At 38.1% G+C, this 22,877-nt stretch overlaps 2 protein-coding genes, 1 long non-coding RNA gene, 1 other non-coding gene and 1 pseudogene across 4 annotated transcripts; 3 read left to right on the top strand and 2 right to left on the bottom strand.

Annotated features, from left to right (window-relative positions):
• The first annotated feature begins 89 nt into the window (after window positions 1-89).
• Window positions 90-1,128, top strand: LOC106415163 (40S ribosomal protein S27-2). The gene is made up of 4 exons (XM_013855799.3): window positions 90-261; window positions 439-540; window positions 702-730; window positions 826-1,128. The coding sequence occupies exons 1-4, from the start codon at window positions 259-261 to the stop codon at window positions 944-946; spliced, it is 255 nt and encodes an 84-aa protein (XP_013711253.1). The 5' UTR covers window positions 90-258; the 3' UTR covers window positions 947-1,128.
• A 674-nt stretch (window positions 1,129-1,802) lies between these two features.
• TRNAL-AAG lies at window positions 1,803-1,883 on the bottom strand. The gene has a single exon. It is a non-coding gene; the product is annotated as a tRNA-Leu (tRNA).
• A 488-nt stretch (window positions 1,884-2,371) lies between these two features.
• Window positions 2,372-6,307, top strand: LOC106412377 (annotated as a pseudogene).
• Window positions 6,308-6,981: 674 nt separating this feature from the next.
• Window positions 6,982-19,659, top strand: LOC106412378 (BEACH domain-containing protein C1-like). The gene is made up of 31 exons (XM_013853301.3): window positions 6,982-7,142; window positions 7,559-9,294; window positions 9,406-10,175; window positions 10,262-10,939; window positions 11,069-11,203; window positions 11,373-11,477; window positions 11,622-11,735; window positions 11,827-11,903; window positions 12,022-12,103; window positions 12,189-12,515; window positions 12,590-13,194; window positions 13,515-13,599; window positions 13,686-13,880; window positions 13,965-14,513; window positions 14,603-14,746; window positions 14,876-15,325; window positions 15,413-15,555; window positions 15,657-15,726; window positions 15,810-15,893; window positions 15,967-16,023; window positions 16,112-16,180; window positions 16,253-16,339; window positions 16,423-16,539; window positions 16,615-16,749; window positions 16,837-16,921; window positions 17,155-17,275; window positions 17,356-17,452; window positions 17,529-17,976; window positions 18,470-19,179; window positions 19,263-19,385; window positions 19,475-19,659. The coding sequence occupies exons 2-31, from the start codon at window positions 7,572-7,574 to the stop codon at window positions 19,520-19,522; spliced, it is 8,433 nt and encodes a 2,810-aa protein (XP_013708755.2). The 5' UTR covers window positions 6,982-7,142; window positions 7,559-7,571; the 3' UTR covers window positions 19,523-19,659.
• Window positions 19,660-19,876: 217 nt separating this feature from the next.
• Window positions 19,877-22,877, bottom strand: LOC106414252. Its single transcript, XR_007327167.1, has 3 exons — window positions 20,486-22,877; window positions 20,251-20,403; window positions 19,877-20,179 (listed from the first exon to the last, which is right to left on the bottom strand). It is a non-coding gene; the product is annotated as an uncharacterized LOC106414252 (long non-coding RNA).

Here is a 22,877-nt window from a genome sequence, read left to right as displayed (position 1 = left end):
TGATCGGTTATGGTTTAACCGAACTCATACCATAAAAAAGATTAATAAATTGATTAAGCGAGAACTGGGCTTTGTATTATAAGGCCGAACAAAAAAGTAAAATGAAAGAGAACGAAACACTCTAGCTCGTCCCGAAGGTTCTGAGGTCAGATTGTCGTGTGGTATATATAAGGAGACGATGTGGTAACCCTAGAATACTCTCTCGCTTATTGTTGTCGTTGCCTGCTATCTCCGCCGTCTCTTGAGATTCTTGCGAAGATGGTTAGTTCTCCTTCTTCTTCATCTCTCCCTTCCATAGCCTAAAAGCATGATTGTTAGGTTGTAAATCTCGTTTGCGTATGTGGAATATAGCTGATTAGGAGTGTTGTTCTCGTGTTTTTTACTGTTCTAAGCTTAAGTTAGTTTTTGCGTCATGTAATTGGTTTTAATATGAAACAGGTTCTTCAAAACGATATTGATCTGCTTAACCCACCAGCTGAGCTCGAGAAGAGGAAGCACAAGCTCAAGCGTCTTGTTCAATCCCCCAACTCATTTTTCATGGTACTTAACCTATTAGTGCTTGAGCATTTTATATCTACTTCTTTTGATTATGTGGTTAATGGTTTAGATTCTCTTTTTTAGAATTGTAAAATACAATTGCTTGAATGTTTATCCACTGGTCTCTGATTATGTTTCTTGTTGTTGTTGAATATTTATTGTAGGATGTGAAATGCCAAGGCTGCTTCAACATGTAAGCTCTCATCATTCATTTTTTTTCTCCTTTGATATTAACTTTGATGATGAAACTATAATGAACTTATGGGGGTGTGTCTTTTGTTATTGCAGCACTACTGTGTTCAGTCACTCGCAGACCGTTGTTGTATGCGGAAACTGCCAGACAGTTCTGTGCCAGCCTACAGGAGGAAAGGCAAGGCTCACGGAAGGATGCTCTTTCAGGAAGAAGTGAGATTGATTTGAAGCTTTAATCAATCATTAAATCAGTCATGGCCGGTTTCTTTTTATTTTTGTTTTTTTTGGATGTTATGGATCTTGCTTATCTGTTTTGAAAAGCAACTCGTTGGAGTTTAGATGAAGAAACCTTTGTTGATTTTGGATTTAAATGTTATTACCATTTTAAAGGTTCTTTGATTCGAGACAGCCTCTGGATCACATGGAAACTAAGTAAAATAAAAGAACTTTAACGATGAACGAAGTTTATGAGAAAATCTTGAGCTTTTATGAATAACCAGTAATACGATCGTAAATGATTATTCGGAATAAACTTTGAGAAAAAGACAAAAATAGCATTAAATCAAGTTTTTGTTCACAAACTAGCACTCAAAGTCAAAAATCACAAAAATAACATTTAATGTTTTATCAAAAGTCACAAACTTAGGGTTTAGAGTTAAAGGGTGATATTTAGGATTTAGGGTTTAGAGTTTAGGGTTTAGAATTTAGGGTTTAGAGTTTAGAATTGAGAAATGAGGTTTTGGGGATAAGATATAAACTTAGAAAGGTGCTATTTTGGTCATTTTAGTTTTTGAGTGCTATTTTTGTGATATAAACTTAGAAATATGCTATTTTGGACATTTGCCCATAAACTTTCTTGTGCGCAAACTCATAGATCACTGATTAATAAATAAAGTAATAGCGCATACGGTTTTTAAATAAATTAAATGGATTACATTTAAGAGCTATTGGCCATTTAAATCCACCAAAGTTGGATAATTTGCGGAAATGGAACATTAGTGAGTCCATTGATTACATTTAATGTATGTGATTACTCTACGATCCTTAACAAATCAAATTTGCAAAAGATTGAATGTTGACAGTGGGATTTGAACCCACGCCCTTTCGGACCAGAACCTTAATCTGGCGCCTTAGACCAACTCGGCCATATCAACTTTGTTGTTTTAAACGTTTCAATAATATATTAGACGGTGAGTTATAGAACATAGTATATATTAGCCCAACCTTGCCCAAACTTTCAAGCTTAGCATGTCTTCTTTTGCCAATTATTTTGTCTAATGAAATCCGATTACTTAAATAAAAAATAAAAAAAATTACAACTGAGTCTAAGAGTATATATTAGCCTAAACTTTCAAGCTTAACATGTCTTTCTTTTGCCAATTTATTTACATTTTACGCTTAGTTTCCATTTAATAATATGTTATACTCGAAAACTGAGTTTAGAAATCGTTTTTTTTTTTGTTGACCAAAAAAAAAAAAAGAAATCACATTTTTTATATTGAAATCGGATTATTTAAATAAATATAACATATTATACTACATCAACCGTTATAGATTTTCACAATTTAAATAAATTGTAAAAAGTTTAAATTGAAAGGGAGAGTGTGAGATACGGCGTAGACTCTGACCAATCCATGATGACCAAAACCAGTTCCACATGACTCTTGACATTGGTAGAATAGATTGTCTTTCTCATCATGAGAGACTCCCGTGGCCAAAATGATGTGTTCATTTAAGGGTTCAACAGATTTTTATTCTGAGTCTGTTGGGAAAAAAACTCAGTTCCTTGGAGTTCCCAGTAGCTCTCATATACTGGGATCCGAATGGATAAACAAGATGCAATATAAATTATTATCATCTAACTTTCAGATAGAATATGATGAACTACACATAAAAAAAATATAAAATGGATAAACAAAAAAGATGTTCAAAAATCATCAACTAGAATAGCATTAAAATAAAAAGTATTATAGTTTAGAGCTTGAAAATACGAAAATTGGGCAAAATCACAATTCATAATTCAAATTTACGAATAGAAAAAGAAAAAGAGTTTGAGATTTGAAAACTTATGCCATGAAAGTTTGATTTACATATGAATTTGAAGTGGTTAATGCAAAGAGCCCTACTATCCTTATCTCCACGGATGAGGTTTGATGTACATTTAAATTTTATTTCTCTCTCTACTTTTTTCTCCATCCTTCAATCGGCAGATTACATTGACTTGACGAGATTTCGCTGGTGAACAGATGTTGGAAAATACTCAGACAACAGTGAAAATAAATCAGAAACAAAAAAAGAACATTTTCATATTTAGTTGATATTATTATAAGGATTTATTAAAGGGGAAAACAATTTTATACATTTTGAGGCTTTCTAAAACTCCAAATCAAGTGTATAATTGTTATATATATCATTCTCAATTTCTTCATTTTATCTAGTTGGCAACAAAAGTAATGACAAATGTCATATAGTCTTCAGTATATAGTAGTATATAAGTTCTAAGTATACTTACATTTTATTAACAAAAATATTTGCCAATGCATCAAATGTGGTTCTGAAAATGCCTTCTTTTGGTTGAACTGAAGTTGGTGATTTTAAAATATACTATACCGGTTAATGCAAGTATTCAAAAAAAGAAAGATTTGAGGTGTGTACTTGCATTAACCGGTATAGTATATTTTAAAATCACCAACTTCAGTTCAACCAAAAGAAGGCACTTTCAAAACCACAAATCATTGTTTATGGGACACCTAAACAAAATGACAATCAATACGGTATATGGGAAAATTAAAGAATCTCTCGTTGCTCGTTGCTTGACTTCAACGTGTAACACATCACCATATACACGACAAAATACTAGAGAATCGGTGAAGGGACATTGACACCTGTTACATCTCCCAATGTTAAATCGTTATAAATGCGTCGTAATAGTGTTCTTTTAAGTTTAACGAAACGTGAGATGGATATCTTAGCTTGTCTCTGCTTCTACTCTGTTTCATCTTCTTCCTTTTCACATGTTCCGGCTTCGAAGGAGCCAAGATCTCGACGGGTCCTCCAAGGTTAACTCTACTTGGTAACATCCTACAAATCGGTGAAAAGCCTCACCGTTCACTTGCCGATCTCTCGAGGATTTACGGAAGCGTAATGACTCTTAAGCTTGGTTGGTTGACTACAGTGGTCATATCATCACCTGAAGCAGCAAAAGAAGTTCTGAAAACACATGACCATGTCTTGTGTTACCGAATCTCCACTGACCCGGTTCGAGCCACTGGTCACCATGAGCGTTCTTTTGCATGGCTACCTCCGTTTGGTCGTTGGAGGTAAAATGGAAGTTTTAGTTAATTTAGTAAATGTTTTATAATTTTTTTTTAACAAACTTAGGACTTATGTCTATATAATTTTCTTCAATTTTTTTAGAGTTATAGACTAATGTTTTGCTGGCCTATGCCAAGACCGGCCATATAGTCGTTTTCTAACCTTTTTGGTTTTATAAATTAAATTGTTTTTTTTTGGTCACTGATTATAAATTTATAAATTAAATTGTTAGGGTTAGTTTTTTTTGTGTATAGTCAGGTTTCTAAGAAAGATCACGACACAACAGTTATTCTCAACGCGGAGTTTAGAAGCAACCAAGCACTTAAGGATGCGCAAAGTGCAAGAACTCATGAGCTTTGTTGACAGATGCAGCGAGAGAAGTGTAGCTGTGAACATTGCTCGCGCATCATTCATCACATCTCTCAATATAATCTCTAACGCTTTGTTTTCCACAAATCTCGCCAGCTTTGATGACTCTGAGACAACGGATGACTTCCAAAACGTGGTGCTTCGGATGATGGAGATCGCTGGAAAACCCAACACGGCAGATTTTTTCCCGTTTCTTGGGTTTCTTGATCTGCAAGGAACTAAAAAAGAAGCGAGGCTATGTATGAACAAACTGTTTAGGGTTTTCCAAAGATTCATCGATACAAAGAGATCATTAAAGGCTTCAAGAAAGAAGGAAAATGATATGCTAAGCTCTCTTTTAGACATATCTCAAGAAAAGGAGTCAGAACTCGATGATGATGGTATCAAACATTTGCTTCTCGTAAGTCCTAATTTTCAAACTATATAGTTAGCAAATGGGCTTCTCTGTATGACCTTTTATTAAATTCATCTAATGTGTGTGTGATAGGACTTGATTTTGGCCGGAACAGACACAAGTTCGAGTACGGTGGAATGGGCTATGGCAGAACTACTTCGAAACCCAAAGATGATGGTGAAAGCTCAAGAAGAGATTAGACAAGTGATAAGACGAAACGACGCCGTTCGAGAATTGGATATCTTCGAACTACCTTATTTACAAGCAGTAGTGAAAGAGACTCTTCGTTTGCATCCTCCTTCCCCTTTTCTCATCCCTCGAACATCGGAGTCTGATGATGTCCGGATTTTCGAGTTCATCATTCCAAAGAATACTCAGGTATCCTCGTTGCATGTTTCATTTTCCATGTATAACAAATAAAAACGAACTTAACCATAAATAACATGATAATCTCTAATGTGTTACTCTATTTTTAATGGTGGAGTTGAGAATTTCTCCAACAAAATTTTCTGTCAGTTTGATGTAAAAAGTGGATGTTGAAGTAAAAAGTGGAAGAATGAATTAAAAATAAAATTATTATTTTATTTTTTGGAATAATCTCGTTTTTATTTTCTTATAATGAAAAATGGAGTGAGATTATTGGAAATATTAGTAAGGCTTTTTAATTTAAACAAAACAGAAATAACTAAGAGAAAAAAACAAAAATAGCATTAAATCAAGTTTTTGTTCCCTAACTAGCACTCAAGGTCAAAAGTCACAAAAATATCACTTAATGTTTTATCAAAAGTCACAAACTTAGGGTTTAGAGTTAAAGGGTGGGGTTTAGGATTTAGGATTTAGGGTTTAGGGTTTAGGGTTTAGAGTTTAGGGTTTAGGGTTTAGGGTTTAGGGTTTAGGGTTTAGAGTTGAGAAATGAGGTTTTGGGGATAAGATTTCAAATTTTGAAAAATAAAAAAATTAAAATTTTCAAAAGATAAACTTAGAAAGGTGATATTTTGGTCATTTTAGTTTTTGAGTGCTATTTTTGTGATATAAACTTAGAAAAATGCTATTTTGAAGATTTCCACAATAACTAAACTGAGTAATGACTTTATATGGTTGGTTTTATGTTGTGTAATTACTCCTTGTTGTGTGTTTGGAACAAGGTTCTTGTGAGTCTATGGGCGATATATAGGACGAGACCCAAACGTGTGGGAGAATCCAACTCAGTTCAAGCCTGAGAGGTTTTTGGGAAGAGAAATCGATGTGAAAGGCAATGATTTTGAGCTAATCCCATTCGGAGCTGGAAGGAGAATTTGCCCAGGATTGCCACTAGGATTTAGGATAGTGCATTTAGTTCTTGCGGCTCTTCTCTATGGCTTTGACTGGAAGTATCAAAACGGCATCCTTCCTGAAAATGTTGATATGAGCGAGGCCTTCGGTGTTACCTTGCACAAAGCTGAGCCAATATGTGCAGTGCCTATCAAGAAGCATGTTTGACTGACATCATCTTGGTTTTATATTTCTCAACTTATCTATAGGTGATTATAGTGTTATCAGGTCATGTACTCATGTCTCGATCTTGTGAAGTATAAAAATAAATTTAAGAAGGCTAGAGCACGAGATGGTTTTTTTTTTTCATGCAAGTCAAACATACCTTAACATAGTTAAGAGTTATTTTTCCAGACAGTTTTACTTTTGGCTAAAACTTGATTTAATACGATGGTAAGTTGACAAAAAATTCTTAGTATGAGAATTACTTTAAATACCACAATTTAGATAATATTTTTAATATTATTTTCAATCAAAAATATTATTGCATTTGAGTTTAGACTTTAATGATTATTGTTTATATGGTTTAGTATTTAGGGGGTGGGATTTGATTTATAAATTTATATAAATATTTTAGAAATGAATCTTAAACATTTATAAATGATTTAGAGTTAATATAGCCTCTTTCATAACAAATTTAAAGTATTTATGTAAATAGATATCTTTTAAGTTATATTTAGAAAGTGATATCAAATTTATGGTTAAATTAGAATTCTCCATTTAATATCTACTATTCATATTAAGTGAAATCTCTTTTTCTTTAATCTCTACTATTCATTCATTGAGTGGATGTTTCAGAAACGGTGTCGTTACAAAACTTACATTTAACCACTCATCTTGACTGGTCAAGAGCAGAGGCAGGAGGAAGAAGAAAAAATTAATTACCATCTTAAGTGTTGCGAAATTGCTAAATCAAACATCACTCCCTCTTTCTCGCTCGCTCCATTCTCCGATCGTCGCTTCTCCTCCCGCATCGTCGTTGCTTCTCATCACCGACTAGATCCGTTTCTTTCTCCGACTCTAGGTGAGCCGCAAAATCTCAGTTTTCGTTTTCTTAATCAGATCCTCCCTTAAAGATCTGCATGTCTAGACCAGATCTCGTGTTCTGTTTTCATGTAGTAGATTTCTTGTGGTCGGACGTGAAACCTCGTCAGTTACATGGCGTTTTGTCTTGTCGTCGGACGTGAAATATGTTTTTTTTCTTACGTTACATGCCGTAACCGCTACGACTAGGTTCCGTGTTACCCACGTTTTGTGGTCATTCCCCATTACTTGTTAACCCTTGTTTTTTCACATGGCGTTTTGTCCTGTCATGTGTACCCTAATATGTTTTTTACGTTACGTGCCGTAACCGTTACGACTATTAGATTACCGTGTTCCCCACGTTTAGTGATCATTTCCCATTACTTGTTAACCTTTTTTGTTTTCCCAACGTTCTAGGTTGTTGATAAGCATGGAAGAAGAAGACGAAGAAAAGAAGTTCTCAGAAGGAAACGTTCACGATGTTACTGACAAGCCTGAGAGTAGAATAGATGCATTTGATATAGGGAACCCTAGTTTCCTTGCTGATGAAAACTCTCAGGCAGGTTTACAAGCGATTAGTTCAGTTGATGCAGTCCTCAAAGACGACCATTTCGAGCAAGTTTCACTAAGAGAGGAATCAACGAGTATAGATTCTCTGCCTCGATCACCAAAGCCAAAGGCTACAATGCAAAACGTTTCTCCAGAGCTATTGCATCTAGTTGATTCGGTCATCATGGGAAAGCCTGAAAGCTTACACAAACTGAAGAATCTTGTTAACGGTGTTGAGAAGTTCGAGCCTGGAGAGGATCCAGAGACTACTGCCTTCCTTGTTATCGATTCTCTTCTCGCTACCATGGGTGGTGTAGAGAGCTTTGAGGAGGATGAAGATAGCAACCCACCTAGTGTCATGTTGAACTCTCGTGCCGCCATTGTATCCGGCGAGCTTATCCCTAGCCTTCCTTGTGATAATGACAGTGTTAGCTTCATGTCCCCTAGGACACGCATGGTCCGAGGATTGCTTGCGATTCTACGTTCTTGCACGAGGAACAGGGCTATGTGTTCAATGGCGGGGCTGTTATGTGTTCTCTTGAGATCACTCGAGGAGATACTTTCCAAAGACCCTAAAATGAAGTGGAACGCATCACCTTTGTTTCAATGTATTCAACACTTAGCTGGACACTCACTTAACGTGGAAGATTTGCATAGATGGCTTCAGATTCTTAAAACATCTCTTTCAAGCCCATTGATGAATGCTTTGGAGAAGGCAATGAGTGGTAATGAATCAAGAGGACCAGCGTCTAGTTTTGAGTTCGTTGGTGAAAGCTCAGGGCTACTTGGTCCAGGAGAAACTCGTTGGCCTTTTACTAACGGCTATGCATTTGCAACTTGGATTTATATTGAATCATTTGCTGACACGCTTAACGCTTCAACCGCTGCAGCTGCCATCGCTGCTGCTTCAGCGGCTAAGTCAGGAAACACATCTGCTGCTAATGTACATACTGGTGAAGATACTGGTCATATGCCACGTCTCTTCAGCTTCTTGACTCCTGATAATAACCAAGGAATAGAAGCTTATTTCTACGCACAGTTTTTAGTAGTTGAGAGTAGTAATGGGAAAGGAAGTAAATCTTCATTGCATTTCACTCATGCCTTTAAGCCTCAGTGTTGGTACTTCATTGGCCTTGAACATACATGTAACCAAGGACTCTTAGGTAACTCAGAGAGTGAACTGCGTCTCTATATCGACGGTTCCTTGTATGAGACTCTTCCCTTTGAGTTTCCTCGTATATCCAAACCGCTTTCTTCGTGTTGCATTGGTTCAAATCCTCCTCCTCCTCCTACAACTCCTGGTAGACAGCACCGTCGTCGTCGCCAGTGTGCTTTGTTTGCTGAGATGGGACCAGTTTATATCTTTAAAGAACCTATTGGTCCTGAAAGAATGACAAGATTAGCATCTAGAGGTGGTGATGTTCTGCCTTGTTTTGGTAATGGGGCAGGTCTTCCATGGTTAGCTACAAGTGACCATGTCCGAACTGCGGCAGATGAAAGCTGTCTTTTGGATACTGAGCTTGGAGTACACATTCACTTACTTTACCACCCATGTCTACTTAATGGGAGGTTTTGTCCGGATGCTTCTCTGTCTGGAGCTACAGGTACCATATTTAGTCTATACTAAGATATTTATATCCGTGCATGAACACCGGAGAAATGCTTAGTGTTCTATAGTATTGAAAACTATCTGTTATTTGTTTTTTTATGTTAAGGTACTTTAAGACGACCAGCTGAAGTGATTGGACAAGTCCATGTTGCAACAAGAATGAAGGCAGTGGAGTCTTTCTGGGCCTTAGCTTATGGAGGACCCATGTCTTTGCTTCCTCTAACCGTTAGCAATGTGGTTAAAGATAGCTTGGAACCATCTTCTAGATATCTCCCACTGTCTTTACCAACATACTCACTTGCTGCACCTATCTTTAGAATCATCTCACTTGCTATCCAACATCCTGGGAACAATCAAGAGCTCTCTCGTACTCGAGGCCCTGAGATTCTTGCCACCATCCTTGGTTACCTTCTTCACTCACTTTCATCCCTTAAAGTAGAAGATGAGGAGCTAGTTGCTTCCATTGTTTCGGTTTGTCAATCTCAAAAGATCAATCATTCACTCAAAGTGCAGCTCTTCCGGACACTACTATTGGATCTAAAGATATGGAGTGTGTGCAGTTACATACTTCAGAAGAAGCTCTTGTCATCCTTGCAAGATATGGTGTTTACTGAAGCTACAGCTATGAGAAACGCTGATGCTATTCAGATACTTTTAGATGGGTGTAGGAGATGTTACTGGACGATTCAAGAGAAAGACTCTGTGAACTCTTGTTCTCTAGATGGGGATGTGCGTCATATGGGAGAAGTTAATGCTTTGGTTGATGAGCTTTTGGTGATTATTGAGCTTTTAATGGGAGCAGCTTCTCCTTCCTTTGCTTCTGCTGATGTTCATCGGTTACTGGGCTTTATAGTTGACAGTCCACAGCCAAATCAGGTGACTTACTTGTAGTAGATGTCATGTCTCAGATCTTTTTGAATATTTTTGGTACTGACATGGTTCTGTTGTTACCTCTATTTCAGGTTGCAAGAGTATTGACTCTCATGTTTAGGTTGGTTGTACAGCCTAATGCTGCAAAGGCTCAGACATTTGCAGAGGCATTTATCACATCTGGTGGGATAGAAACACTTCTTGTTCTGCTGCAGAGAGAAGCTAAAACAGGTGATGACAATGTTGTAGAATCTGTGGCTAAGGATGGAACAAGCGTGCAGACTGATAATAGTGAACATGATCAGGACAATGAGCCTAGTATGTTGAAGCAGCTGGATTCAGTTCCACAAGAAACTCATGGTCATGATGATATGAAAGAAACAGATTCAGTTCAACAAGAAAAAGTTCCTTGTGAAAGTGACTCAGTTACCATCTCAGAAACCATGAATGCTGATGACAGAACATCCTCTGTTTCTGAAGCCTTGTTGTTTAGTAATAACACAAGGAACAATGCGAGAAGCAATGTTGATGATAGTGACCGGGTAGTGGTTGGGATCATAAGATTGGTAGGTGCCTTGATTTCACAAGGGCACTTGAAACTTTCACTCGGTGCTGAATCTGATGTCATGAGTAACCTCATGGGTAGTGGGAATGGAACAATGTTTGATGATAAAGTCTCACTGCTTCTGTTTGCTCTGTTGAAAGCATTTCAAGCAGCTCCAAACAGGCTGATGACCGACAAGGCCTATAAATCTTTGCTTGGAGCTTCGGTATGACATGTTTTCTCCTTCTTTCATTTGTTTGATCACGTACAATGTGATTAGTGATACCAAACTTACTATCTCAGTTTTTTTATGAGGTTAAATTGTATTTGTATATGTTGGCTCTTTTTTTTGTAGATTAAAGCTTCATCAACTGAGGATGGCCTGAAGTTTTATGATTCGGTTCATCGATTTGAAAACCCTCAGCTTCTGTTAATCCTCCTGCGTGCTCTACCATTTGCATCTAAGGCTCTACAAAATAGAGCACTTCAGGTATACATGTCATAGTTAAAGAATATGCACCAAAATGCACTTTCGTGAAAGTGCTTGGAGTCATCTGAGCTTAGATTTTAGTATCATTGTTGATCTCTTGTTTACTGATATGAGAAATTTAGTTTTACTTGCTCAATGTCTCTTTCTGAACTCAATCTTTCTACTTCAGGATATTCTGTTTTTGGCTTGTACTCATCCGGAAAATAGGGGCAGTCTGACAAAAATGGAAGAGTGGCCTGAGTGGATCTTGGAGATTTTGATCTCAAACTACGAGGTATGACTGTCTTTTAAAGTTTCTCTTCATGGTTTTGCTATATGTAACTATATATGTTAGCTTGATAGGGTCAATTGCATTTTTATCTGGCAAGTTATTACAGCATAGCTCTCTAAATATGCTGACTAATGTGTGTACACACAGAAGGATGCAGGGAAACAGTCTGCTTCACCCGGTACTGCTGAAGTGGAAGATCTTATTCATAGCTTCTTGATCATAATGTTGCAATATTCAATGCGCCAGAAGGATGGCTGGAAGGTTTTTTTTTTTTTTTTCTAATTCTCTACCATATCAATATCTTTTCACCTTGTTTTTCAAGCTCATTTGTTACATCTCCTTCTTTTTACAGGATATTGAGGCTACAATTCATTGTGCAGAGTGGCTCTCTATTGTTGGTGGGTCTAGCACTGGAGAGAAACGAATAAGGTATGTTCATGTACATCTCTTTTTTTGTTGTGATGATTGTTAAGGTCCAATTTAGTCTGAGAGATACATGTTTATGTGAGATTGTGCTAAACTTCTTCTTCACCTATACCTTTTGAAGGCGTGAGGAATCACTACCAATTTTTAAAAGAAGGCTTCTAGGTGGATTGTTAGACTTTGCCACCAGAGAACTACAAGCTCAGGTAACTCCTGTTTTACCCTAAACCTTTTTTCTTTGCTTATATTAGCTACTGGGTGATTGATATTCATTGTTCATTCAACCAACAGACTCAAGTCATCGCTGCAGCATCTGCCGGTTTTGCAGCAGAGAGTCTAGCACCAAAAGATGCAAAAGCTGGAGTAGACAATGCTGCTCAGCTTTCAGTGTTTCTTGTTGAAAATACAATTGTGATTTTGATGCTTGTTGAAGACCATTTGCGACTACAAAGCAAGCAAAACTGTGCTGCTAACGCCATCGATGTTTCTCCATCTCCTCTTTCTCTTGTTTATCCTATTAACAACAGTTCACGCACATTGACAACGGTAGTAGAATCCTCAGAGGTTTCTAGTAGCCGTGCTTCAGTGTCCAGTGATTCAGGAGGGGTTCACTTAGATGTAAGTGGAAACTACTCTCAACCACTTATTATTCTCTGCTGAGAGCACTCTAAGTTATTTTACTTATTCTTCAGATACTTGCTTCAATGGCTGATCCAAGTGGCCAGATTTCTACAGCTGTAATGGAGCGTCTTGCTGCAGCAGCAGCAGCTGAGCCCTATGCATCAGTTTCTTGCGCCTTTGTTTCATATGGAAGCTGTACCATGGACTTGGCTGAGAGTTGGAAGTACAGGAGCAGATTATGGTATGGTGTTGGTCTCCCTCCAAAACCAACTTGTTTTGGTGGTGGTGGAAGTGGTTGGGACGCTTGGAGATCTTCTTTACAAAAAGATGCTAATGGAAACTGGATAGAACTTCCACTGGTTAAAAAATCAGTATCCATGCTTCAAGCTTTGCTCCTAGATGAGTCTGGACTTGGAGGTGGACTAGGAGTTGGTGGAGGGTCTGGTACTGGGATGGGAGGGATGTCAGCGCTTTACCAGTTGCTGGATAGTGATCAGCCTTTCTTATGCATGCTTAGGATGGTGCTCTTGTCTTTGAGGGAAGAAGACCATGGTGAAGATAGTTTGTTGATGAAAAATCTAAGTTCTGAAGACGGTTCTTCTGGTGGAGTGCAGTGTCCAGATCCTGTCCAATCAGATATCAGTTCTCAGCTCTCACCATCAGCTTTATTGTGGAGGTAACATCTTTTCTGCTTGCTCATATTCTTTATATACTTTCCCTATTCCACGAAGATTGTAGTTTTGGAGTTTCACACATTTTAAGATTAAAATTGTAATATCAAAAATAACCCTATTTTAATACATAATTAAAATTATTATATGTAGTAATTGTCTTAATTAATATGGGAAAATTGATAAAAAAAAAACTATAAAGTTACATGAAAACACAAAACTACTATTTTTGTGAAACAAATAAAAATATCAAAACTACTATATTCTTGAAACGGAAAGAGTATTATATACATAAGCTAAAATGACTGTTTTTTTAAATCTCCAGTGTGCTCTCTCCGGTTCTAAACATGCCAATATCTGATTCAAAGAGGCAGAGAGTCTTGGTTACTACATGTGTTCTATATTCTGAGGTTAGTTCTACCCTAAATAAGGTTCACATGCTTTGTATTATTTTGTGTGTTTTTTTTTTCACTTTCTGTTTCCAATTCTGTTGCAGGTATGGCTTGCTGTCAGTAGAGACAAAAGGCCACTAAGAAAGCACTATCTAGAAGCTATTTTACCGCCATTTGTTGCAATTCTCAGAAGGTGGAGACCTCTTCTTGCTGGCATTCATGAACTTTCCACCGGTGATGGTGTGAATCCCCTTGTAGTTGATGATCATGCTTTGGCTGCTGATGCACTTCCCATTGAGGTTACACAACTCTGTTCACAAAGGTTTATTCCAAGTTTGTTGTGTGTTACTAAACTGTGATGTTGTTTACTTTGTTACCCCTAGGCTGCTCTCTCTATGATATCTCCAGAGTGGGCAGCTGCTTTTGCATCTCCACCTTCTGCAATGGCACTAGCCATGGTAGCCGCAGGAGCAGCTGGTTGGGAAGCTCCTGCGCCACCAGCGCCACCAGCTCTTAGGAGAGACACTTCATTGCTTGAACGTAAGACTACAAAACTTCAAACCTTTTCCAGCTTCCAGAAACCCTTGCAGGCTCCAAAAGATGACACACCAGGTAGACCAAGAGATAAGGCTGCTGCAAAAGCGGCTGCTCTGGCTGCTGCAAGAGATCTTGAACGCAATGCCAAGATTGGTTCTGGGAGAGGCTTAAGTGCTGTTGCCATGGCCACGTCCTCGCAGAGGAGGACTATCAGTGATATGGAGCGTTTACAGAGATGGAATGACTCTGAAGCCATGGGAGTAGCGTGGATGGAGTGTCTTCAGCCAGTGGATACAAAGTCAGTTTATGGGAAAGACTTTAATGCCTTGTCTTACAAGTTTATTGCTGTGCTTGTTGCTAGCTTTGCCTTAGCACGGAACATGCAGAGATCTGAGGTTTGCTCTCTCTCCTTGTCACACTTTGTTGTTTTCTTGATGAGATGATACACTCTAATCTACATTTTATTGGTTGAACTACTCACTAGATTGACAGGCGTATACGAGATGATAATATAGTGAGAAACCGCTTATGCATGGGAGTTCGTGGCTGGAGAAAACTAGTACGTTACTTGGTAGAGATGAGATGCTTCTTTGGATCCTTTGGAGAACATTTATGCAGTCCTAAAAAAGTAAGACACAATCATGGTTCTAAAAATCGGTTTACTCAGCAAATGATCGTAGCTAAAAGGATTTTCTACGACTCAAATCGGTTTAAACCGTTCTAAATCAGTTCAAATCAATCTAAATTACATATGCAGGTGTTCTGGAAACTGGATTCTATGGAAAGTTCTTCGAGGATGAGACAGTGTTTAAGGAGGAATTATTGTGGTACTGATCATCTTGATGCAGCAAGAAACTGTAATGATCAGACAGACAACTTGAGTTCTCCATCAACAGTACAGTTTCTTGCTGCTGAAGCAATATCAAAGGAGATAATGATGTATGAAGATGATGAACATGATGGAGCTGAAGATGATCTTGAAATAGAGGGAGATGTTGGAGAACACAAAAATGAAGAGAGGATGTCTGGTTCACTTGAGGATGCAATACAACTGTCAACGGGAATCAGTGATCCTAGACCATTGAGTGACCAAGATGTGGTTCAGGATTCTAGAGAAGTAGTTCTCAAGGAACTTGATGAAAGGATTGTTCTTGAACTTTCCTCTTCTATGGTCAGACCACTAAGGGTTGTGAAAGGAACCTTTCAGGTATGCTCTAGTACCATTACCTCTTTTAACATTTAAAACAAGTAGAATGTTATGTAGCTTCTGATGGTTGTCTTCTACCTTTGTTAGATTACAACAAGGAGAATAAACTTTCTTGTTGACATCAGTGAAGGCCAACATGTGGATGGTAAGTCAGATGGCTCAGAATCAAGAAACCAAGAAAGAGATCGTAGTTGGCTAATGTCTTCTCTTCATCAGATTTATAGAAGAAGGTACAGTTTCTAATCAACTTGTTGTCTCTAGCTCACTATTTTACTCTTTTTTTTTGTTATGTGTTATAGAACATTTAGATGATCTATTTGCTAATATACAGATATCAACTGAGAAAGAGTGCTCTTGAAATATTCATGGTCGACCGTTCAAACTTCTTATTTGATTTTGGGGTATCTGAAAAAAAACACTCTCTCTGTTACATTATATTTTTATCTCTTTCAAGTTTCTATCTGAACGCTGATGAACACTATAGAACACTGAGGGAAGAAGAGATGCATATAAGACTATTGTTCAAGCAAGGCCTCCTCATTTAAACCATATATACTTGACAACTCAGGTTTGTGTTTTTTTTGTCCACCTTAAAGTTTCTCTTTGTGCTGCAAAGCTTACATAAATGGTTTCTGTTTTAGAGGCCAGAACAGCTTTTGAGAAGAACTCAGTTAATGGAACGATGGGCTAGATGGGAGGTAAAACAAGCATATCATTCACTCACAGCATGCTAGCTATTTCATTTTCCTCAATAGTAACATCTGAAGTAACACTTTCTGCTTGCAGATCAGCAACTTTGAGTACTTAATGCAGCTCAACACATTAGCTGGACGTAGTTATAATGACATCACTCAGGTAAAATCTCGTGCTAGTGTTAGTATCATCTACGTTTTTGTTAGCTCAATATAACTATGTATGTATTTGCAGTATCCTGTCTTCCCATGGATCCTGTCTGACTATGTATCAGAAGTTCTGGACCTTTCAAATCAATCTAACTACAGAGATCTTTCTAAGGTGCTATTACTTGTAGTTTGGCTCTATGACTTTGGTGCATTTAAATAGATAATTGTCTGTAATGTGGTTATGTATATGTTCAGCCAATTGGTGCACTGAACCCGGAGCGGCTGAAGAAGTTTCAAGAACAGTATTCAAACTTTGAAGATCCAATCATCCCCAAATTCCATTATGATTCACATTACTCTAATGCTGGGGCAGTAGGTTATCTTCTCTGTGGTACATTATGATGGTCCATGCAGATGGTTTATTATGTTTTTAATCTCATGTGGTAGGTGTTGTATTATCTAGCAAGAGTGGAATCTTTTACGACCCTTTCAGTTCAACAACAAGGTCCAGACCGAATGTTTTCAGACATTGCAGCCACTTGGAAAGGAGTTCTCCAAGATATGAGTAATGTCAAGGAGCTGGTAAGATTTAGTTCTTCCCAAAAGCACCAAACCAAACATCTTTAATCACTTTCATCTTCTTTTCATGACACCTCTATTTTTTTGTAGGTTCCAGAATTGTTTTACCTTCCTGAGGTGTTGACCAACGAGAACTTGATCAACTTTGGTACAACACAATTGGCAGAAAAGCTCGGTATGAGTTTTTTTTTTTCATGTGCACACTTTCTTGTACCAGCAAAACATTACTCCTGAAAGTAGTGTTCTAAAAGAAGCAATTTTTCTATAATGATTTTTTAATATATCGGTTTAAGCATTAAAAATGGTCTAGCCGTCCAACTAATCAATTATCCCTTATAAAACGCCTAATTAGAGCCTAACAATTTATTGAACATTTCTTTTTTTCTGATGTTGTTCTTGATTCATCAGGTTCTGTAAAACTTCCTCCTTGGGCTAAGAACCCTATAGACTTTGTACACAAGCAACGAATGGCTCTAGAGAGCGAGCATGTCTCTGCACATTTGCATGAATGGATTGATCTCATTTTCGGGTAGGTTTCCTCCGTTATGCTGAGTTTAAACTTTCAAGTAAAAAATCTCTTACACTTCTCTTATCAACTTATTCATTTAGGTATAAGCAACGTGGTAAAGAAGCTACACAGGCGAATAATGTTTTCTTCTACACTACATACGAGGGGACTGTTGATATTGATAAGATCAAGGATCCTGTAAGTCATCTTTGTTCCACCAATACTATTGAAGTTACTCTGTTTACATGACTTGCATGTTGGATCTTTGATGAAGGTACAACAACGTGCTACTCAGGACAATATAGCTTCTTTTGGACAAACACCATCTCAGCTATTGACTATGCCTCACATCAAAAGAATGCCTTTAAAAGATGTCCTTCATATGCAGACCATCTTTAGGAACCCAAAAGAGATAAAACCATATCCTGTTCCATCTCCAGAACACTGCAACTTACCTGCTTCAGCCATCAAAGCCACTTCTGATAGTGTTGTGGTCGTTGACATGAACGTGCCTGCAGCACATATTGCACATCACAAGTGGCAACCTAATACACCTGATGGCAACAATGCTCCTTTCATCTTTCATCACGGGAAGGCTGGAGGGGCACTAACACGCATGTTCAAGGGTGATTCAGATTACCCTCAAGCACAAGCATTTGCTTCATTAGGAATCAGAAGTTCATCAGTCACTGCTATTACAAGCGATGGAGAAGTTATAACAGGTATGCAGGTTTTAACTAAAGGATATGATCTATGCCAGTGGGGTCGGGTAGTGCGGTTCTCGGTTAGTTTGGTTCAACATAAATCATACCAATTAATCCAAATAAAGTTTGGTTTGGTTCGGTATTTGGTTAGTTTGGTTTTTGAAAATCCTACCAAAGTTTTTGATTTCAGTTATATTTTGGTTTAATTTTGTTAAGATTTTGGATAAATAGGTTTATTTCGGTTAAAAATTTGGTTAGTTTAATTTGAAATTTGGTTAGCTCGCTTCGGGTTTTTTGGCAAGGTCCGGTTATAAATTTTTGTTTTGCTTTTATAGACAACCAAAGTAACTGATTGCCTAACCGTACTGAACCGAAAACCAAACTTTTTAAAAAGCCTTACCGAATCGAACCTAACTCCTAACCGAATATTTTTGTTCGGATCGGTTAAAAATCCTAGCCCTATTATGATCGATGTTCAGGTTTGATTATTGATAGCATGTCTGTTGATTAGGTGGACATGTGGATAACAGCATCAAGCTAGTCTCATCCGATGGAGCAAAAACACTAGAAACAGCTTTTGGTCACTGTGGTCCTGTAACATGTCTAGCATTGTCTTCAGACAGCAACTTCCTTGTGACAGGTTCACGAGACACAACTCTTTTACTGTGGAGACTTCACAAGGGAGTCAATTCTCAGACAAGTGAGTCAGAACAGAACAAAAGCTCTGATACAGTACCTTCCTCGACAAGCAACACCAAGAAGCGTCGCATTGAAGGGCCAATACAATTGCTCCATGGCCACTTAAGAGAAATCATTTGTTGCTGTGTTAGCTCAGAACAAGGGATAGTAGTATCGTCCTCTGAGTTATCATCTGATGTGTTATTGCATTCTATAAGGAATGGTCGACTAATAAGAAGGCTTGTTGGCGTCAAGGCACATGCTCTTTGTGTTTCTTCTGATGGTGTTATTGTTGTCTGGAGTAGATCAGGTAACTCTATCAGCACGTTCACCATTAACGGAGCTCTCATTGCCAAAGCAAAGCTTCCTTCCTCATGTACCATAAGCAGCATGGAACTATCCATAGACGGCCAAAGTGCTGTGATTAGCGTGAGCTCATTCTCCGACACTGTTGAAGAAGATTCATCAAGTGGAACCAATGAATTTGAGACCCTGAACATCCCATCTCCTTCAGTTTGCTTCCTCAACTTATACACACTCAAGGTACTATATACTATTCAAACGCTTTAGATGGTTCTTGAATGATATGTTTGCTTGACAAAAACAAGATGTTTCATCTTCCGTAGGCATTCCATGTGATGAAGCTTGGTGAAGGACAGGAAGTAACAGCTATGGCTCTGAACACAGACAACACTAGCCTCTTAGTTTCCACTGAAGATAAACAGTTGATAATCTTCACCAATCCTTCTGTAAGTTTTCGTTAATGGCAACCACTTTGATACTAGTTAGTAAGATGGTTTTTAAATCAGCAACTACTTTTGTTTCAAACTGCTTGTAGCTAAGCTCAAAGGTGGTGGATCAGAAGCTGAAGCTTGGCTCTGAATGAAAATGCAACCGACCCTTTTTTTTCATAAGATTCTGTTTGTTGTTTGTGATGAAATAAATAAAGATTAGAGTTGAAATTTGAAAATATGTTTTTATTCGTATAAAAAGAGAGTATAAACTTTAGAGTTGACTGAGCAATTCTGGCCCAGACCTATCATTCAATTGGGATATATATAGATCACACAGACACATACAACATACAACAACAGATGGTTGAAGATCAGATCAAAAAGACAACACTCGGTGCACAATTTTGCATTGTGTTTTTTTTAGCCTCCACACCATCCACTACAAAACATGCTCCTCTCCATTAATGGGTATGAGGGTGTATTTGAGCTACTTCTCCAACCTTCTTGTTGCATATGTAAATAAAATGGGAATCAGGATCCTCCAGAACATAGTCAGGTGGCAACATTCCTTCACTTGTCAAAGGTATAGCTTCCAGACACGGTTTGGCTGAGGAGCTACTACTGTTTCCTGGCTTTTTAAACCCTGGTCTTGCTGCAAACGGGATGAAAAGGGCTCAAGCAAAGAATGCAGTTTCATACTCTTGCAAAAGAAGTGGAAGCTTATTACGTAGTATATATAAGGAGATGTTCCAGTTGTATGCAGAAGGAGTCAGATGATGCATTCTCACTTTGGGATCACCGTAGGTTATCTAACATTACACACAAGTCAGTGTTTAAGGTTTCCAAGTGATGATGGGAATGCAAGTGAAAGTATACATACCAAGAAATAGGTCCCTCCAGGTTTAATCAGCATCATCCCCACACTGGAAGCACACACACACACCGCCACAAAAGAAGAAATTTTAAACAAGGAGACATGTAAAAAATGAGAAGATTCAAGATACACTCCGTACCATCAATGAATCAAGTGTTCCTGAACAGAAAAGAACCACACCACTAAGCTTTCTCCACCAGAACAGAAAAAAGAAACAGAGCAGAGGAACTAAAGCACTGACCTTTATCAATGACAGTGTCAAAATACTCGTATTCAAAGCAGATCATATCTCTAACATCCATTTGCATATCTGTTGGGTATCAATAAAAGCTTCTTCCTTTACATAATTTTTCAAAAAAAAAAAGCAACAGAAACTGGAGATGTAAAGTGTTGTACATTTAAGCTGAGGAACAGAAGCATGTTTGGTTCGCATCATCTCAATAGCAACTGAAGATATGTCAACGTTCATTATATCCTCGTACCCGTCCTTGACCATATCCTCTGACATAACTGCACAAAACAGTTAAAAAAAGTTTCAACTTGGAATGTTCTAAAGGTCAAGAAAGTGAGAGGAAGGGTGAGAGTAGTTTACGAGAATTGCCACAGCCAACCATGAGGACTTTTGAAGAAGCAGGGACGAAGCTTCTGACGAAAGGACGAAGAGAAGAGTAGTGTTTATTACAACTTGAGAATCAAAATGATAGAAAGTTTGTTATTCTGTGAAAAGAGTGTTTAGCTCAAGTTAAGCTTTACAACTGTATCGACACTCATATATATATACATCCGGTTTAGTAAATGGAAGCTAAACCAGAGTGGTTAGGCCAAAGGAAACCTTAACCATTAACATTAATACTCCAATGCCCTCCCCTTAAGATGGAATGCATAAGCTGTGAATTCTCATCTTGACAAGTAAACTTCTGAGGAGACTTGGTTGAACCGGCTTGGTAAACACATCCGCTAACTGCAACTCAGACCGCACATGTAAAGTCTTGAGGAGGCCACTTTGTAACCTTTCTCTAACCACATGACAATCAATCTGGATGTGCTTTGTGCGCTCATGATACACTGGATTTGAAGCAATGTATAGAGCTGATTGGTTGTCACAGAAGAGAGTGGCAGGACCAGGAGGAGCACAATGTATTTCTTGTAACAACGTATGTATCCAAATGAGCTCACAGGTTGCGTCAGCCATAGCACGATACTCAGCTTCAGAGCTTCAAATCTGAAGAAGCAGAGTAAAACAAACCCTGCGCCGGATCATTCTTCAAGTATCTTAGTACTCGATAAGCAGCTTGAAGATGAAGGTTTGTTGGAGCCGCCATAAACTGGCTCAACTTATGGACAGCAAAAGTAATATCAGGTCTTGTATGTGTAAGATAAAGAAACCTTCCAACAAGTCTTCTGAATACCGATGGATCAGATAAAGGATCACCAAATTTCAGAGAAAACTTGGTGTTTGGTTCCATCGGAACAGAGAGAGGTTTGCAGCCTAACATACCAGCTTCTTCCGGAAGTTCCAAAGCATACTTCCTTTGATTAAGAGATATACCCGTATTGTTCCTTGCTATTTCAAACCCAAGAAAATATTTAGCAGGACCAAGGTCGCCTTGAGTATACTCTTGAAATCATCAATGGCTGCATCACTGTTTCCAATGATAAGAATATCATCCACGTAGACGAGCACAGAAAGAAACACCTTGTCGTCATATCGAATGAATAAGGAATGATCAGAATGTGTCTTCTTGAATCCAGCAGAAAAAATCACATGAGAGAGTTTATGATTCCACTGTCTGGATGCTTGTTTGAGACCATAAAGCTATTTGTGAAGTTTACACACAGAATTAGGTGGAACTTTCTTGTATGTAAGCTCCTCATAACCCTCTGGAATTCGCATGTATATTTCTTCATCAAGATCACCATTCAGAAACGCGTTACTGATGTCTAACTGTGTGATTGACCAGAGAAATCAATAAATCGCAAAGATCTCCAGAAACAGAGTGTTGACGAAAAAACGAACGAGATCTCTCAATGATAAGCTCATGAAAGATAACTCGAAGAGGAAAAGATGAATTGAAGAGAAAATGCGAAGGTTTTTCCGAGAAAATTTGGCAGGAAAACGCGAATCTTCACTGCTCTGATACCGTATTACAACTTGAGAATCAAAATGATAGAAAGTTTGTTATTCTGTGAAAAGAGTGTTTAGAAAGTTAAGCTTTACAACTGTATACATCCGGTTTAGTAAATGGAAGCTAAACCAGAGTGGTTAGGCCAAAGAAAACCTTAACCATTAACATTAATACTCCAATAGCGTTGGTACCAGTCGAAGGATAGCGCGTCTTGCACGTAACGAGCGTCCCAGTTGTGTGCGTCTCCATAATTCTAAGTGTTGCTGCTCGACACGTCCCTCTGCATCTCTGCCTCTGTCTAGCGCTAAATATCCGATCTTGAGAATCTACGGCGGAGTTTTTTTAAGTTCGTCGTTGGTTTTACCGGCTTATGAAGTTTGGGCTTAAGACATGCCCAATAGAAATCACCTGTAAGGTGAGGAAGTGAGTGACACGTGGCCCGTGTGTGCACGTGCAGCCTCTTCTTCCTTATTATAATGGGCTTTTAAATAAAGGAATAAAGCCTCA

This window comes from Brassica napus, chromosome C8 (assembly GCF_020379485.1).
Source record: "Brassica napus cultivar Da-Ae chromosome C8, Da-Ae, whole genome shotgun sequence".
In the NCBI taxonomy this organism is placed as follows: domain Eukaryota; kingdom Viridiplantae; phylum Streptophyta; class Magnoliopsida; order Brassicales; family Brassicaceae; genus Brassica; species Brassica napus.
Note: the sequence above shows the minus strand (reverse complement) of the source record. Positions and strands in the feature narration are given on the sequence as shown.

What these genes read in the sequence shown, in the direction of transcription:
- LOC106415163 (XM_013855799.3), top strand. An exon ending in CCCCCAACTCATTTTTCATG is followed by an intron (nt 541 to 701) that starts GTACTTAACCTA and finishes TATTTATTGTAG; the next exon opens with GATGTGAAATGCCAAGGCTG. An exon ending in TGCCAAGGCTGCTTCAACAT is followed by an intron (nt 731 to 825) that starts GTAAGCTCTCAT and finishes TTGTTATTGCAG; the next exon opens with CACTACTGTGTTCAGTCACT.
- LOC106412378 (XM_013853301.3), top strand. Translation starts at nt 7,572, where the DNA reads ATGGAAGAAGAAGACGAAGAAAAGAAGTTCTCAGAAGGAAACGTTCAC. An exon ending in TGGATTGATCTCATTTTCGG is followed by an intron (nt 17,276 to 17,355) that starts GTAGGTTTCCTC and finishes TTATTCATTTAG; the next exon opens with GTATAAGCAACGTGGTAAAG. An exon ending in TAATCTTCACCAATCCTTCT is followed by an intron (nt 19,386 to 19,474) that starts GTAAGTTTTCGT and finishes AACTGCTTGTAG; the next exon opens with CTAAGCTCAAAGGTGGTGGA.